Source organism: Etheostoma spectabile, chromosome 15, assembly GCF_008692095.1.
Source record: "Etheostoma spectabile isolate EspeVRDwgs_2016 chromosome 15, UIUC_Espe_1.0, whole genome shotgun sequence".
In the NCBI taxonomy this organism is placed as follows: domain Eukaryota; kingdom Metazoa; phylum Chordata; class Actinopteri; order Perciformes; family Percidae; genus Etheostoma; species Etheostoma spectabile.
Window position 1 is genome coordinate 34,210,152 of NC_045747.1, and position 18,510 is coordinate 34,228,661.

Sequence of the window (18,510 nt, forward strand, 5' to 3'; positions counted from 1 at the left end):
ATATATATATATATAAGACTTCATTACCTGCATTTTGACACACTTTTATGCTCTAATTTACTGTGAAAATAACTTTATTTAGCCTATTTGAAGAAAAAAAACACACATGACAATTAATTAAATTAAATAATTTATCAAAAATATAATGGCAAGTATGTTGTTATACGTGCCATTGCGCATTTTTAAGTGGGTATATAAAAATCCTGGAGCTTTCTTACAGGGTATAGCCTACTGCGTAAACCTGCGTACCACGTAGACCACACCACTGGGGGAAAGTATTTATCATAATGTAATTATCAATAACCAATAGCAATAATCTCCCGAGGATATTTTTTTCCTGCTAATGCAACTTTGGCAAGAAATAAAGCTAAATATCGCTGTGGCAATAACTGGGAGTCGATGTGTGAGAGATAAGCCTAAAACATCATTTCCAGCCTCAGTGCATTCTAACCCTTTTTATATTTTTCGGCGACTTTAGTTATGTAAGAGATTAAATGTCTTCGTGAAGGTGGAGATGTTTGGAGCGGACAGCGGCTGCACACACACACAGAGACACAGACACACACACACACACACACACACACGGAGCCCATCATGTGGCTGCTGGCTGGAGGCTGACGGCTGGGGAAGCTCCGACCGACCGACCGTACGTCCGTCCTACCGGAGAAACTGGCTCCAATGTCAAAATGCCAACCTTTTCAGTCATGTACAAAGGAGCTGTCATCATTAGCAGGTAAAAAAAACAACCGCAAACGGGGGGTGTGTTGGCTGTGTGTGGTGGGAGCCCTGCTGCTGTCTTCCTACTTTTGCTAATTGTTGAAGTGAGTGTTGTCGCGGCGGTGCTGGAGTGGTGTTTACGGCTTCTTTTATGGAAGAATAAGTGGGACAGAGAGTGCTTTATTTGGGGGAAGAACTGCGTTTTTTCGCGGGTTAAGCAGGCTGTCATACGGTAACCGGTGGACGTGGTGCGGCGTGTAAAGGGGCTTAAAATGGAGGTGCCTAGAGTCGACATGTCTTGTGTTACATGTTTTCAGAAGAACTCATTCTTTATCAACAATACGTTGGTAGAACAACCTGGTTAAAGCGCGTGAGCGGGTTTTTCCCGCCGTTATTTTGGTAGCCATTCCACTGAATTGGACCATAGACAGTTAAAGAAATAGGACAGACTCGTGCGCCGCGCGCAACGAGAGCGGCTGTGTTTGATCTGCCTTTGAAATAATGGCACTTCTGTGGCTTAACCCCCATGTTGTCCTCGGGTCAAATTTGACCCCTTTTCAAAGTTTCTATATCATATATTTGGGATTCATTTAACCACATTGCTCCAAAATAACATGGGTGGTTCCATAAGATGCTCTTCACAAAGAAAATTAAGGGTCAGGTCTCTATTTTCATAGAATTTTGGCTGTTTAATTTTTATAACATTATCCGGACTAAACTTTGACAGATCTGTGATTATCCATTACCTTCATTCCTCTGAGCTTAACCATTAGTCGAAATCATTCATAATTTCTGCTTTTTCTTACACAAAAATAAAAAACAAATGATATAAATCAGGTTTATTGACCATGAATTCCAAAAAAATAAGTGTAAAACATACTGGTGTAATTGCAAAAAGTGCCAAAAACGTTGAAATAAGCGACAAAAATGCAAAAAGATAAAAGAAGAAGCATGCATTACGTGGGGAAAAAGCAGCATGAATGTAAAAAGTGTCTAAAAGAGTGCTAATTTTGACCCTGGAGTACAACATAAGGGTTAAACTGCACGCTGCATCTGATTTATGGGCTGTAATGCATCTGTTTTAGATTATTATTGGTATCAGGGCTGCAACTGTTGATCATATTGATTATCGATTGCCTGCCTCTTATTTCCTGATTAATAATTTAATAATAATATAATAATAAAAGACAGCAAAAGAAATAAAAAAAAAACCATGGCTGCTCAGAGACCTGAATATATGTCAACTGAGGATATACAACCTTTAAACAGTGAAAAATTAAAGTATAAATAATATAAAATAATAATATTGCTTAAAAAATATTACTAAATGTATGTTTTTGCCAACATGTAGCTGATAAGTAGTGGGCACTATAACACGACGATATAACTTGTAAGTTGAAGCATAACCAGACCGCAAACTTTAGAAAATAATTTTAAAAAAAAAAGAAGAAGAAGAATGCTGGAGCAAATCTTGGCTCTTCTTTGTGTTTACTATCCTGGTGCCAAATTATCATAATTAAATCTGAATCTGAAAAGGGTTTATTGCCTCAAGACATTACACTTATGTGTAATTTGCTCTGGTGAACGGTGCAAACATAAACAACCGAGCATATTAAACATTAATATGAAATAAGCATTAAATAAGGGTACGGCTGACTGCTATGGAACTAAATGGACTAAATAGAGTGAACATAGAATGATCTCCTCAGAAAGACCCGGGGCATAGAGCCTCTCATTTCAAAATAAATCCTCTGTATTTAATTTTAAGGTTGTTAAATTGAACATAATTTTGAACATGAAAGTTCATTCTTCGCCCAATTAGCGATTCCATTGATCCAGCATTCAGAGTCGTAGGGCTCCCCTAAGTGGAACGCTTTATGAATGTTAATAAATACATCTTTCTGACTGGCGTCAAAGAGCTCTGTTGATGGAGTTGCTCGGTTGTCATGGAGATGGCTCAATTGTATTCGCGTGACCCATGAAACTTCAGCTAACATTTTTGTGTGTGTCAAAAAAAACTGTTTACAATACAATTTTCTCAGGGTGCTTTTAAAGAGCCCCTGTTATGCTCCTTTTCAGCATCATATTTACTATATATACTCTCGGGGTCTACTAGAATTCAATAAGGTGAGACTTGTTTGCAGATATGCAAAGGTTTATTGTGAGCATAATAAAATGTACAGTCTTTGGAGCTTAGACTCTATCGTTATAGAATAATTTTCAAAAGTAGTAAGGAAGCCAAGAAAATCCCCAAAAACATTATGAGAATTGGTGATAGAAGAAAGAAAGAAAATATACTTACCTACCTGCAACAATGATAATTTAATTAGAAAGGCAAATGTAGTGAGCCGTCCCCAAATCAGCTCGCAAAATACTTCTCACATGGCGGTCATCGGCAGCTCAGACCGGCATCAGCAGCTCAGACCGGCATCGGCAACTCAGACCGGCATCGGCAGCTCAGACCGGCATCGGCACTCATACCCGGCATCGGCAGCTCGACCGCAGTCGGCAACTCAGACCGTCCTCGCAACGTCAGAACCGGCATCGCACGTCAGACCGGGCCTCGGCAACTCAGACCGGCATCGTGCGCTCATACCGGCATCGCAACTCATACCGGCATCGGCAAGCTCAACCGCATCCTTCAACTCAGACCGGCAAATGCGAGTCTCAGACCGTGGCATCCGGGCAACGCAGACCGACATCGTGTGAGCTCAGAACCGGCAGCGCAACTCGACGCGGCATCGGGATCTCAGACCGCATCAGCAGCCAACGCCGGCATCGCAACTAACCTGATCGGCACGGCAGCTCAGACTCGCGGCATTGGACCGCCATCGCACTCAGGACCGCAATCGGCAACTCATACCGCATGCGGGCAGCGTCAGTACCGGCATGGACGATCAAACCGCATCGCAGCTCGACCGTCACTGGCAACTCAGACCGCATCGGGGACTCAGACCGTCATCGGCACCTCAGACCAGACGGCAACGCAACCAGACCGGCATCTGCAGGCTCAGACCGGCTGGACGCTCAAAACCGGCATCGTCAGCTCAGACCGCGGTCGCAACTCAGACTGGAATCCAACCAGACCGGCAAACGGCAACTCAGACCGCATTGGGAGCTCAACACCGGCATCGGCAACTCAGACCGGCATCGGCAACTCGGTATAACACGGCATGAATAGTTGCAATAACAGTCACAGTAAAAGATAATGGAACAGTGACTAGAAAGAGTAGTTTGTACGGCATTACAGGGCACAGCAGGACGTAGCAGGGCACCGCAGAGTGTAGCAGGACGTAACAGGATGTAGCAGGGCACCGCAGAGCATAACCGGACGTAACAGGACGTAGCAGGGCACCGCAGAGCGTAGCAGTCGTGCGCATAGGCACCGCATGAGCATAACCGGAAACTATCAGGCATGCAACATCCTCACATGACGTATGCCGGCACCGCAGAGCATAACCGGACGTAGCAGGGCACCGCAGAGCATAACAGGACGTAGCAGGGCACCGCAGAGCGTAGCAGGACGTAGCAGGGCACCACAGGACGTAGCAGGATGTAACAGGGCATTGCATGACATGTAGCAGGACCACGGTGACAGCTGAAACCATGATTTTGGAGCCTCTCTGATCCAAGGAAACATGCTGGGGGAAAAGAACATAAGGACTCCGGGGAATGACTCACCAGAGCTAGGTTAGGAACAAGCATTTCTGGGACATGGATAACTAAGAGCTGGTGCAAGGCAGTCCTGAGCCAGTTCTATAAGGGTTGGTAGATAAATCTGAATACTATGAAGAGAAGTGGTGCTGTGTCTACAGCTATACACCCTCCCCCGCCGGTCTAGGTGAACGCTGCAACTCCTCACTCCCTCATTATAAGCTTTATCAAAGAGGAGAGTTTTAAGTTTACTCTTAAATGTGGTGACGGTGTCTGCCCTCCGAACCCAGACCCAGATTGGGAGCTGGTCCCACAGTAGAGCAGCCTGATAGCTGAAGGCTCTGGCTCCCATTATTCTTTTTTTGAGACTCTAGGAACCACAAGTAACTCTGAATTTTCCTGGAACCATGCCACAGTGACCCGATCCACATCACCAGTGGGCAACAAGACCCAGCCCGATGAGACTACTTAACTTCGAAGGGGCCAGATGTCCCAGTTGATTTGAACACGCCAGGTCTTCCGCCGTGATGGAACCAAGGGAAGTTGCGTTCAGCACTGACGGTCTGAGAGTCGGCGGCTGTAAGACAGGGGCTGACGATCAAGGCAAACAACCCCAGTAACTGCGGTCCGATGTGAGTAACTTGCTGAATCAATATCTCTGCTAAGTTGCTACCGTTTGCACCCACGTGCACAGCAGAAAAGCTGCTTGACAGGAACAACACCAGAGAATCTTTCCGCCAAGGAAAGACATTGGCTGCTACTATTTCAAGAGGAAATTCAAAGTCAACGTGAGCCCTTGGAATTTGTGGCCGAAACAGCTGATTTGATTTAGGAAGAGTTAGGTCGTTCTGAAAGAATTTACACTGAGCTACATTAGGTTACATATACATAATATATTTTTCATACTGTCCATTGCTGCAGCTCCTCCATCTGTCTGAGCTCCTGAAAAGCGCAGTCTGCTCTGATTGGTCAGCCGGCCCACTCTGTTGTGATTGGCCAGACAAATTCAGACTAAAACCACCGGGCGTGCTGTGCCTGCTCAGGCAGCACCTATGGGCAGCACAGATGTAAAACTGGACTGGCTTTCTCAATCAGTGACATCACTAATGTCAAACAGGAATGTGGGCGAGACGTTTCAGCCAGTTGAGGAAAGGTCTGTGGAAGAGAAAGCTCAATTTGGAGTTAAATGTGTTTTTTATTCTTTACATATCCAATACACACACAAACAACTATATAACACACTAAAAGACGGGGATAAATTATGCAAAAAAGCATAATCGGGGCTCTTTAATACGTGCTGTGTTTGCACACAGTCTCAGTATGAGAGTATTAATCTCTACAGAATCTTTTACAGCATGTGCTTAGGTCATCAGTAGTGTAAGTAATGCCCCACATGTTTTCCTATCTTTACACTTTGTGAAAAGGAGGCTAAAATTCTGCTTGATTTCATTGGCAAATATCGTGTTTTCATCTGAAGCTCTGTGGGTTCTCAGTTAGCCTCATGTTGTTTCTGAGGAACTCTCTGCATCTGAAATATTAATACTCCTCCTCCTTGTCTTTGGGGTGGCGACCAGACAGGGAAGTGTAAATCCTTTTACTCAGGAGACACTGATCAACAATTCAGATTTCCAAAATATGAACACGAAAATTTCTAAAAGGTTTTACCAACTAAATTCTAATAGTATTTCCAGGCAAACAACATAAGTGTGCACTGGTTTATCTTGTTATTTTGCGTCATCTTTTGGAGCGTGCAGTCTGTTGCACCACATTATTCACCAAAACAACTTCCTTCCTGAGACTTTAGATAGATAGATAGATAGATAGATAGATAGATAGATACTTTATTTATCCCCAACGAAATTTTAGGTATCCGGTAGCAAGACAACCATAACACAACAAACACATATATATCACACATACATAAGAATGAAAATAAAGATCAGTTACATGATGCAAATGCAGTCAGAAGACACAGAAGGACAGTCTATGTGCTGTGGTGTGCTCTCAAGTAGAGATTGGCAATATGAAGAAAAGATCTTTGATCAAATACATTAATATTGCGGAGATAGTGTAGGGCTGACTATTGGTGTTTTTACAAAAACATGAACACAATGAGTTTTGTAATAAATAATCATCAGTACCAGGGATACAATGGCTAAGTGGGTAAAGGCAAATAATTAAACAGCTAGGTAATCTGATCCGAAAAGTTCAGAAAATGACATCACTGCATTGTAAAGCAGCCTTTAAAACCAGGCAACATTTATGTCATGTAATGATTTTACAACATCCTATTTTTAAAAAGATATCTAGTCCAATGCATCACTATTGATATCTTATTGAAATATTGCCCAACCCAGATTGGAGGGGTTTCGTAGAGCTCATGGTCGGACATGTTGCTGATGGCAACTGCTCAGTCCCGAATCTTGCTAAGAAAAGGAAGAAAAGCTTGAGAATTGATAAAAAAAAATCCTCCTCTATGATCTCTTTATCAGGATGCATAGTATTCAGGGAACTCTGCATCCTGATAAAGAGATGATAAAGGATGATTTTTTTGTTTGGGTAAAAGGAGAAGCAGCAGTAGTGGCATGTTTTTATATGTGCATGGTTATACATTTCTCACAGTACATTTATACTGTATACAAGGCAGTGTTATATACACTCACCGGCCACTTTATTAGGTACACCTGTCCAACTGCTCGTTAACACTTAATTTCTAAGCAGCCAATCACATGGCGGCAACTCAGTGCATTTAGGCATGTAGACATGGTCAGAGAATCTCCTGCAGTTCAAACCGAGCATCAGTATGGGGAAGAAGGTGATTTGAGTGACTTTGAACGTGGCATGATTGTTGGTGCCAGAAGGGCGGTCTAAGTATTCAGAAACTGCTAATCTACTGGGATTTTCACGCACAACCATCTCTAGGTTTTACAGAGAATGGTCCGAAAAAGAAAAACATCCATGAGCGGCATTTTCTGGGGGCGGAAATGCCTTGTTGATGCCAGAGGTCGAGGAGAATGGCCAGACGGGTTCGAGCTGATAGAAGGGCAACAGTGACTCAAATAACCACCCGTTACAACCAAGGTGGGCAGAAGAGCATCTCTGAACGCACAGTACGTCCAACTTTGAGGCAATGGGCTACAGCAGCAGAGACCACATCGGGTGCCACTCCTTTCAGCTAAGAACAGGAAACTGAGACTACAATTTGCACAAGCTAATCGAAATTGACAATAGAAGATTGGAAAAACGTTGCCTGGTCTGATGAGTCTCGATTTCTGCTGCGACAGTCGGATGGTAGGGTCAGAATTTGGCGTCTACAACATGAAAGCATGGATCCATCCTGCCTGTATCAACGGTTCAGGCTGGTGGTGTGGTGTCATGGTGTGGGGAATATTTTCTGGCCCTCTTTGGGCCCCTTGGTACCAATTGAGCATCGTTGCAACGCCACAGCCTACCTGAGTATTGTTGCTGACCATGTCCATCCTTTATGACCATAATGTACCCAACTTCTGATGGCTACTTTCAGCAGGATAATGCGCCATGTCATAACTGGAATCATCACAGACTGGTTCTTGAACATGACAATGAGTTGTTGCTGTACTCAAATGGCCTCCACAGTCACCAGATCTCAATCCAATGGAGCATCTTTGGGATGTGGTGGAACGGAGATTCGCATCATGGATGTGCAGCCGACAATCTGCGCAACTGTGTGATGCCATCATGTCAATATGAGCAAACTCCATGAGGAATGCTTCCAGCACCTTGTTGAATCTTATGCCCAAGATTGAGGCAGTTCTGAAGGCAAAAGGGTTCCACCCTTCTATCTGGGTACCTAATAATAAAGTGGCCGGTGAGTGTATATATATACACACATGATCAATATGCCTACAAACAAGATGAAGTCACATTCAGATATTAGACTACCAAAACTACTACTGGCTGAGAACTAGTAGTTAGGACATCATTTACATCCATACAATTTAAAATTACATTTTGAACAAGACCTTTATCTGTATTCAATGTTGTTCCATTTGTATTTTAAATACAGTATGAGGTCAAATGCAGACATTATATTTAAAAATCATGCATATTCTATAATACTAGTATGTAAATGATAGCTCATTACAGGCACAGACTAGTTCAAGATTCTCCATATTCTCCCAAGAATTAAACCAAAAAGATTACAGCCTAGAGAATGTATCTCTGTTCTGTTCAGTTGGAAGATTTAAAGATGAGCATATTTTCTTTTAGATGTGCTGAATGAACATATGTGTGTGTGTGTGTGTGGGGGGGGGGGGGGGGGGGGGGGGGGGGGAGCTGTCAGAAAGCCTCTGGAATAAGACTGTTCAAAAGAATGATGCTTCGTTCTTTGATGCAGTGGTGTCTGAGGTGGCTGCAGACACACACACACACACACACACACACACACACACACACCGACTTCTTATTAAACACCGCTGCAAGCTGAATATATATTTGTCTAGCCAGCATTCAGTGTTGGGGGGGCTCTTATGTTAAAAGTGCATATGGAGGAGTCATGTGATTTTAATCCACTCATCTTTCAAAATGAATCGGGCGAACAGTCAAGAAGGATTTGCCTCAAATGTAGCATAACCATATTGTATGGTGTTCAGTTCAGAAATATGAATGGGACCACTACAAAAAAAAGCTAGATGAACATTTAATACCCAGGAATTCATATTATAGACACTATAGTAAATACGTACTGTCAACATGTAAATACCTCATGAACATACCTCATATATATATACTTATACTGTATATATCATTCTATATTTTATTCCAATACAATTTGTATTATCTTTATGTGTGTACGTGTATAGACCTACACACTTTCTATATGCATATTTCTATCTTTTTTATATCTTTCAGTCTTTTAGCTGTATTTCTACTCTGTGTGTACCAGAGCAATAAACCGGAGTCTAATTTGTTGTGGGTGTACCATAGAAATAAAATGGGTAGAAGGGACACTAAGCTGTTAGCGGGGGTGTTCCCCTTGAGCAGCGTGGAGTGAGACGGAGGGACTGGAGCACTTTGGCTCATTTTCTGTGATTAATGCAGCGCTAAAGCAACACTAAAGCCCTTTTCCCACGTTGGTCCCCCTACAGGTTGGAACCGGAATTGTCCATTACATAACAAAATGCAAGCTCGCCAGATCAGGAGCGGATCTGTAGTTCTCATGAGACATTACGACAGCGGGAGTGGACAGTTCCACTTCCAACCTGTAGGGGGCACGAAGCGGGAAAAGTCTTTTAGAGTTGCATTAAAACACGGCAAAACTAGGGATGCACAGAAATAAGAATTCTTGGCCGAAGACCGAATAACCGAACGCGTTTGTTTGCAAGTTTTTTCCCATTTATTTGGCAATTTTTTTCATCATTGCAAACCGTCAATAGCATGCTTTTTACTATTTTGTCTTGTTTTTCATAAGAGAAGATCAATTAAGACACAATTTAAAAGACACAATTTAACATTCTAGCAGAAATGATACAAACAAAGTACAATATAACTTATAATAAATATAAAAAAAATGTTTTTTGAATATTCTATGTATGAGTGCAAACACTTGTGGATGGACCCACAACAAAAGCATCCCTCAGCGGAACCAGCCAGCCAACCAGCAGACGGTGTGACATTTTTTATTTTATTGGTTTATTTGATAGGGACCATGCATATTTATGAACATTGTTGTATAAAAAACACCATGTAAACATGCCAGAATTCGTCAATAATAACTAGTTTCATCTGTGGTCCCTAAGCAGGTGACATAGGACTGACATAGAGACTGCCAGCAGTCACACAGCATTCATTAGAAATGAAAAGGTACACATGATGGTGACATGATGACAAAGACAGTATTCGTCCGCCTCTATGCTGCATTCAGTTTAACGGTGAAAGTGTATACATCAAAATGGCCGCCCCTCTGACAATTCTGCTACGTAAATTTGAATGGAAATGTCCTTTCTATCAGTTTTATTTCTATGTACTCTACACATGCATGGCCATTAAAGCAGATTCTGATTCTGTTTCTACCGCTGACTATCTGTGCCACAACATACTAAACGTTACACACCACAACAGGACATTTTTTAATACTTGAGGTGCCCATATTATGGAGAAAAAAAAAATCACTTTTTCTGGGATTTGGGGTGTTATTTTGTGTTTCCACACGCATTCAAACATTAAAAAAACGCATCCCTGCTGTTTTGAGTGAGATACAGGTTTCCGCTAACTCTAGCAGGAGGATAACACGGCGTAGGCACCACTGATTGGTTTCACTTGTCTCGCTACTGACAGACCTCCACATTTAAAAAAAAACAAAAACAGAGCTACATGTTGAAATCGACCGGAATGCTCCTTTAAACTACCCATATACAGGAAATGACTCATTGACTGCGAATGAGCGTATTGGCAGTTTGGTTTTGAGAGTTTTTTATGAGTTTTTAGGTAGCACCGATTGGTTTCATTTGTCTCGCTATTAACCGACCTCCACATTTCCAAACAACAGAGCTACGTGTTGGAATCGACTGGACTTCTCTTTTAAGGCTCTGTCTTCGTCCCAAAGTCAAACCCACTCAAGCCCTCTCTCACATGGAGTAGTCACAAGCAGACTGTGTAGCTTTGCAACTGAAGTGTCTAATCTGTGATGGGAAAACAATTACAAAAGTGGATTTAGCTCCTAAAGTTTGTACTTCATATCTCCTCTCTTCTGTCTCTCGCTCCCTCTATTCTCAATCCTCCTCATCCCTCCATCTCTACCAGGACACTAATGGGTCCATACGGAGTAGACAGAGCTGTTCATTCCATGGAGTTTACTGACTGTGAGAATGGCCTGGGTAAGTACGTTTTTTTACTCTTTAGTAACCATGGATAGAAGGAGGTGGCAGTAGCTCAGTCTGTAAGTAGTCGGGTTGGGACCAAGGTACGGAGTGTGGATTGGTGGCTGGAGAGATGCCACTTCACCTCCTGGGCCAGGTGCTCTTGAGCAAGGCACCGTAACCCCCCAACCGCTCAGGGCGCTGGTTCAGCTGGCAGCCCACTCACTCTGACATCTCTCCATTGAGCCTGTGTATTTCAGACCTGTGTGTAGTGATTCTAACAAAGTGTACAGTGTAAATTGTAATTTCCCCACTGGGGATCAATAAATAGTATTAAAAAAAAGAAATCTTAAAGTAAACATGTAGAACTGCAGGTACGCCATCTCTTGCATTGTTTGTGGTCTGTAACTGTTTATACAGTTCATGGTTATCAGGGACTGGGGGCTATACCAGCATCCACTGGGTGAGAGTCAGTGTACACCCTGGACAGGTTGTCAGTCTATCACACTCTATAACTCCAGCATGAAATCAGAATCAGAATCAGAAATACTTTATTGATCCCCGAAGAGAAATTCTGTGTTATAGTTGCACAAAGTATACAAATATCAGAGTAGAAATATAAATAGAGAAATATAAGGAGTGTGGATATGCACGGTATGTACATAGTTAAAGGAATTTTTATGATACAGTATTTACATAATTAAGGATTGGACAGGATATGCAAAACTTTCTCCAATTCACCTCCACTGCTTGTGGGAGGGAACTGGAGCACTCAGAGGAAACCCAGACTGACGCAGGTAGAACACGTACCTCCACACGGAAAACAGCATAGACCATGAAAATCCATCTTAATCTTAACTTCAGCACCACAACTGAACAGATGTATGAGGAAATACTCCCGGGGGTGTAAGTAACGGCACTTTCACACCGCCGTGAATATTTGCGTTACTTGAATTGCATGAATGTAATCGCAGGATACTTTTAGGATCATTTGTGTTTACCCGCAGGGGTTGAGCTGCATGCACCAACGGTTCTGCCCGTCATTAATATGGCCGACATAACCACTACTGATGCTTTGTACCTGTTGTGGAAGTCCTAAATATGTCGGAAAAACCAAACCGTATGGTGTCTGGAATCAAGAGTTCTTCTGGATTAGGAGTCATTTCCCCCAAAGTCTTCTATAGAAACTGATTTCTTTTTGGAGCCGGTGGAGTCTCCCCCTGCTGGAAAGGAGATAGAATGCAGCTTTCAGGCATTTCCACGTTGGCTTCACATTTCAGACCTGGAAGATGGAGCTTGCTGCAGCAGAGCAAGCGGTTACAAAGCTGTTTGGGCCAACACATTCTCACTCCCATCTCGTTAAATCTGGACGCTTGGTCAGGTCTTTGGTTGTTGTTATTGACGCTAAAGGTCTCCTTTGCCATGCCTCCTTGAAAAAAGGTAAGAAATTACAATATATTGCAGAATATAGAATGCAATTTGTTTAAAATCGCAATAATATTGTATCAAGGCTTGATGATATCGTATCGGAAGGTAGTGATTCCCACCACTTGTAAATTAAGTCTATTTGCACTTCAAGGGCAATCGCTAAGGAAAAGCACTGCGAGAAGACAGGAAACTGTGTCAGCCCAGATGTGTCTGGATATGGATAGAACATGAACATTATGACTTTATCAGAGATTTTACAATGGAAATAGCTGCTGCTGCTGCTGCTAGAAAGCAGGTAGATGAGAGCAGGTATACTGAACCAAACACTAAAAAGCCCAAAAGAATGAGCTGAAAGGCTTTCAAATCTATGAGTTCATTACAATGAGTGACACACATTACACATAGTCATGTGATCCATTAGTCATATAATCCATGTTAATGCATAAATATGATTTAGTGCAGCTTTAACTCGAACTGTGCAACAGACCTCATCCTATCCTGATTCTTTCAGATGTTCTAAATTCTGAAATAAATGGGGACCATCATTTACTAAATGAACATTAGGCTGTATCAAATAGGACTTGATACTAATGCTACAATGCTAAGCTAACCCAGGCTCATATAACAAAGACATACAGTGACTAAAGGCTAACCTAGGCTTTATTGGGCTTAACCTAATAAATCCGGCTACACATGTGTCATGGCAGCACTGGCCCTGTCCCATCAGCTAACCACACCCCCCTCTCAAAAGACACTAAACCTATATCATAACACTAGTGATTGAAGCCATAAACTCATGAAAATATTTACCAAGGTAATAAATCAAGTGAGAAGTAGGCTCATTTTCTCACAGACTTCTATAGAAACGGACTTCTTTTTGGAGAGTCTATACTAAGGTCTATATAAAAGAGACTTCAGATACAGTATTAGGGACCACTAATGTCATATAAAAGAGACTCAGATACAGTATTAGGGACCACTAAGGCTAATAAAAGAGACTTCAGATACAGTATTAGGGACCACTAAGGTCTATATAAAAGAGACTTCAGATACAGTATTAGGGACCACTAAGGTCTATTAAAAGAGATTCAGATACAGTATTAGGGGACCACTAGGTCTATAAAAAGAGACTTCAGATACAGTATTAGGACCACTAAGGTCTATATAAAGAGTCTTCAGATACAGTATTAAGGACCACTAAGTCTATATAAAAGAGACTTCATCAGTATTAGGGACCACTAAGGTCTATATAAAAGAGACTCGATACATATTAGGGACCACTAAGGTCTAATAAAAGAGACTTCAGATACAGTATTAGGGACCACTAAGGTCTATATAAAAGAGACTTCAGATACAGTATTAGGGACCACAAAGGTCTATATAAAAGAGACTTCAGATACAGTATTAGGGACCACTAAGCTATATAGAGACTTCAGATACAGTATTAGGGACCACTAAGGTCTATATAAAAGAGACTTCAGATACAGTATTAGGGGACCACTAAGGTCTATATAAAGAGACTTCAGATACAGTATTAGGGGACCACTAAGGTCTATATAAAGAGACTTCAGATACAGTATTAGGGGACCACTAAGGTCTATATAAAAGAGACTTCAGATACAGTATTAGGGACCACTAAGGTCTATATAAAAGCATCCAAAGAGCACCCTGTCATTTTCAGGTCTATTACTATTGAAGTCATACTTTAAAGGGATTTTCTCTGAAGACTAGGTCTCCTTGTTATGTATCAGCGTGTTTGCCTTGGGGAAGTAGGTCATGAGGCAAAACCCTAACCCACTTACCTCGGCTGGGTTAAGAGTGCAGGGAGCTGCAGTTGTTGTTATCCACACCCCCGTGCTGGTGTTTAACTACATGTCCCTGGTGGTAAAATGTACACTATATGGATAATTATAATTACAGTCAAACTGTAGAAATACATTTATAGAATCAGAATTGAACTGCTACTAATCTGGCCAATGGTAAGCCGGCACTGGCAATTGAGAGTGTGGCAGTGGGAAATCAGAAGATTGGGCCTGTGTTCTGCATCTAACCCATAGACTGTATATATATTAATGAAATTATATTAATAGTACCGGCCTATGGTCTAAACTAGAATACATAGTATACTACTGGATCAGTGAATGGCTTGGCTGCTCATTAGCTTCTGAGCCTGGTTACTAGCACGCCATTGAAGCTCACACATCAGAGAGCAGTCAGGGACTTAATGTTGCATTCAGGTGCACCTCGTAAATCCTGCAATCTTCACTTGAATGGCCACAAAGGTTGTTTAAAACTGGAAAGCTTTGTTGAAATATATACTGTATATCTGTCAATACCTTTCTTATTATTTCAGTGTGGCATTTTTAATGATTATACTGTATGCTAAATAATAATAGCCCATTAACTTCTACATCGGCAGATTAAAAAAGTCTATAACAAAATCTTATTTTTTTTTAGTTATTTTTTAGTCTGTGTACAGTAAAGGCAATGAGTCTGTGTTGGATCCCCTTTAGCTGCTAACAATGTAGCAGGTACTCTTCTGGGGTCCACAACAGACAAATCTATGCATTTCCTGTTTTTTTTCTGACAATTTAAGAAACATATGTATGTTATGATTGAGTAAATAAGTTAACAAACCAAAAATAATATTTATATTTATATAAATCCCCAGGAGAGTCCGGTACAGCCCGACTATGGAGATTAAATTGAAGCGGGCTCTACACCAATCACAACCATTGAGGCAGACCCCCCTCAACAGTTGTGATTGGTGTAGAGCCCACTTCATCGCTTGTGATTGGTGTAGAGCCAGCCTCATCGCTTGTGATTGGTGCCTCGATTTGGAAAAACAATGGAAACGGGCTCTTGGCCAGACTGACTTGCAGAGAAAATCTCAAATTTGCGGAAGTTCTCCAGGGTTTTCCCAGGCTACGTAAATGCATTAGAAAAGTCAAATGAACTCACACACATCTTCATAATGAGCCTCTGTACGATGCATCAGAATACAATACTGGGCATTTAGGAAATACCAGGAGCGTTTGTATTGCCTTATAGTAACTTAGAATGACCGTCCTTAGATAGAAGACACAGCACCCTTAACAAGAATTACACACTGGTTGACATATCCCAGTTGTCTTAGGAGCATTTAAGCAGCATTAAAGGAGGAAATGCCCTTCATAGGTGTCTTTCAAAAATGTTTTTAGCTCAATACATGCAGGACAAATAGTTTTCACCACAAGGCCACCAGGCCCGTGGGGGCAGTGCTGAAAAATACATTCAAATCAAATCAAATCAAAATGGAAAAGGAAACTTGTAAACAATAATAAACAATACAAACAAACGATAATAATAAAACAAACAATACAGTAAAAAGCCATTTAATGCAACTTCACAGCCCTCCTAACACTGACACTTTGTTTAATGAAAATACATGAACAGAATTAAAAAAAGAAAGATTTATGTCACTTGAAAACTCAGTTTCTTTTAAAAACATATTCTCTCACAGTCTGCACACCTTGTTTCCAGCCATTCTAGCGTTATATAGAAAGCTGCAGGAAGACTCAGCTCCATTTGGTCGCATTCTCATTAATAATCAGCCAGCTAAGATGCTTGACTCTGATTGGCTAACAGCAAGCCAATGAGCCCAGTAAAGAGCTCAGGCAGCGTGACGTCAGACTGGCCAGCTGTTGTGATTGGTCTGATTTCTCCTCTTATTTCTCTTCAGTGGCTAGAGCTGACAGAGGAGGTAGCAGTTCATCTTCACATTCACCACAACACACACACACACACACACACACACACATAACACACACATATGGACCTGACACATTTCAAAAAACGCAAGTCCAAACGGTTTTGTGTGGCAGGGCATCTTTAATGTCAGTAATCATGATTTGTTATTTTTTAACCTTACCCTTGCAGCGGAGCTGGATATTACATCTGCATGAACCCCATGAAGTCTTGATGTATGGAGATAAAGATTTAATATGATGCAGTGGATTCTATTTCACACTGCGCACAAGAAACCACCTGCCCGCTGAAGCACTTTACTGCTCCAGAAATCAGCTGTTCTTATAATATTTAATGTGTATGAGAGCGTGCTCATAGCATACTTTTAGAATATCATGATGAGCAGATCATGAACATATTTTACTGAAGCGTGAGAGAGAGAGGTGGATGGGCTCAGAGCAGACAGCTGTCAGCGAGCCTGACGGAGACATGAAGGACATGATTTCTCTTTGTAAACATCCTGTCCCGAATATGATCAAAAATGGGATCAAATCCACAATATTCATGCTCATGTTAACACACGTTTCCAACAACATGCATGCTCCGTCCGTGGGTTCAGCGTCCAGCAATAAGTTGATCTATGGATTCATGAAAATGAACAAAATGAACATTATGATTAATAATGGATGGGTTGTATAGTGGTCGTATAGATAACGAGCAAATGATGACTGTGAACAGAGCTGCTGCTCCTGTGCACATTTACACATTGGTATCATTAGACACGTTGCATGTCTCACAGAAGTGTGTGTGGTGGTGTGTGTGTTGTGTGTGGTGTGTGTGTGTGCGTGTGTGTGTGTGTGTGCGTGTGCGTGTGCGTGCTTAAAGCAGTAGACAGGCGAGAAGCAAAGCAGCTTACAGTCATCCAACTTGAGCATGTGCAAGTCTACACACTGTTCATATACACGAAGTGTAAAGACCCCCTTACTGTGCACGGGAGTGTGTGTGTGGCTCTGTAGCACACTGTCCTGCTGTGGACAGCACATGCTAATCTCTTTAATGCAGCTGAAAGCTGCACACCTTCTCGGTGTGTTCACGGTAAACACCAACTCCTTCACGGCTCGTGTTCTTTGCGGAGTGGGCTTCAAAGAAGCACTTTTCAGTTTCCTGATGTCCAGAAATGACCGTGTGGTTGAATAAACCTGTTATGTTTTATGGCCCCATATCATCTGGGGTATTAGAACCTATTTTAGATCCAGCTGTGCCTTTTTCATCGCCTTGAAGTGATATTTCCAAGGTCTTGGAACATGCCCTTGATGCATCCTGAGCAGGAAATAACAATTTGGAAGACAAAATGTGAAGCTGAACAGGAAGGACAAAGGCATGTCTTTTCTATTTGCTCCAGCTGCGTATGCATTAATATGATGTTTTTCTTATCTGATGATAGGCGGGGGGAGGGGGGGGGGAGTACTTTGAGGCTGAACAAAAGAACAAGAGCCTGTTTTCCTCTGAGAAGAGTAAGAAGGGAGGGAGGACTTTATAACAACGTTTTTCCATCAGGCGATAATTAGCATGCAGCACTTTGCTCCAGACCCAGTTACTGTTTCCATCTAGTTGTTTTTGCTTGAGTCCGTTCAATGTATCAAAAAAAATAATATTTTGATCATGTATAACCAAACAAAACAAGCAAGAATTAAATTCCCCTCATTGATATATCCAGATATAGTTCCACTCAGCCAGCCATGCCAAAATACGTATTTATGAACGTCAATATCCAATGGAAAATAATATTCAAATGGAATAGCACAACGTGGTGTCAACATCAAAAGAGAGAGGAGAAAACAAAATACTTTCACCCAGGGTAAATGTCATGAGGGCAAAAGCGTCTGGACTTTCTTTGAAAAAATGTACGTATTTTGTCATCTTTATAAGTTATAATGTGAGTAAAATGGCTGATGTTTTACTGCTCTGTCTGGGATATCAACACATATCTGGAAGATTCATGTTCCGTTTTGTTTATTTATTTGTCTTTAAGGTCCTACAATCATTTTTAACATGCAAGTGACCTCATTGCAGCCCTAATATTCTATCCTAATATTCCCAGTTTGTCCTGAAAAAAAATGATGTTCATATCTTGACTGTAGACAACAGG

General features: G+C 41.6%; 1 protein-coding gene across 5 annotated transcripts in view; it reads left to right on the forward strand.

Annotated features, from left to right (window-relative positions):
- Positions 1–18,510, forward strand: part of si:dkeyp-72e1.9 (syntaxin-binding protein 4) — a 127,167-nt gene that overhangs the window by 48,924 nt on the left and 59,733 nt on the right. For 4 of the 5 annotated variants that reach the window (XM_032536882.1, XM_032536884.1, XM_032536880.1 and 1 more), the window contains one exon: positions 11,152–11,225. In XM_032536882.1, coding sequence (XP_032392773.1) covers positions 11,152–11,225 — 74 coding nt within the window. Of the gene's footprint in view, positions 1–482; positions 734–11,151; positions 11,226–18,510 lie in introns of those variants that run through there. The other variant, XM_032536883.1, reaches the window with a different exon arrangement.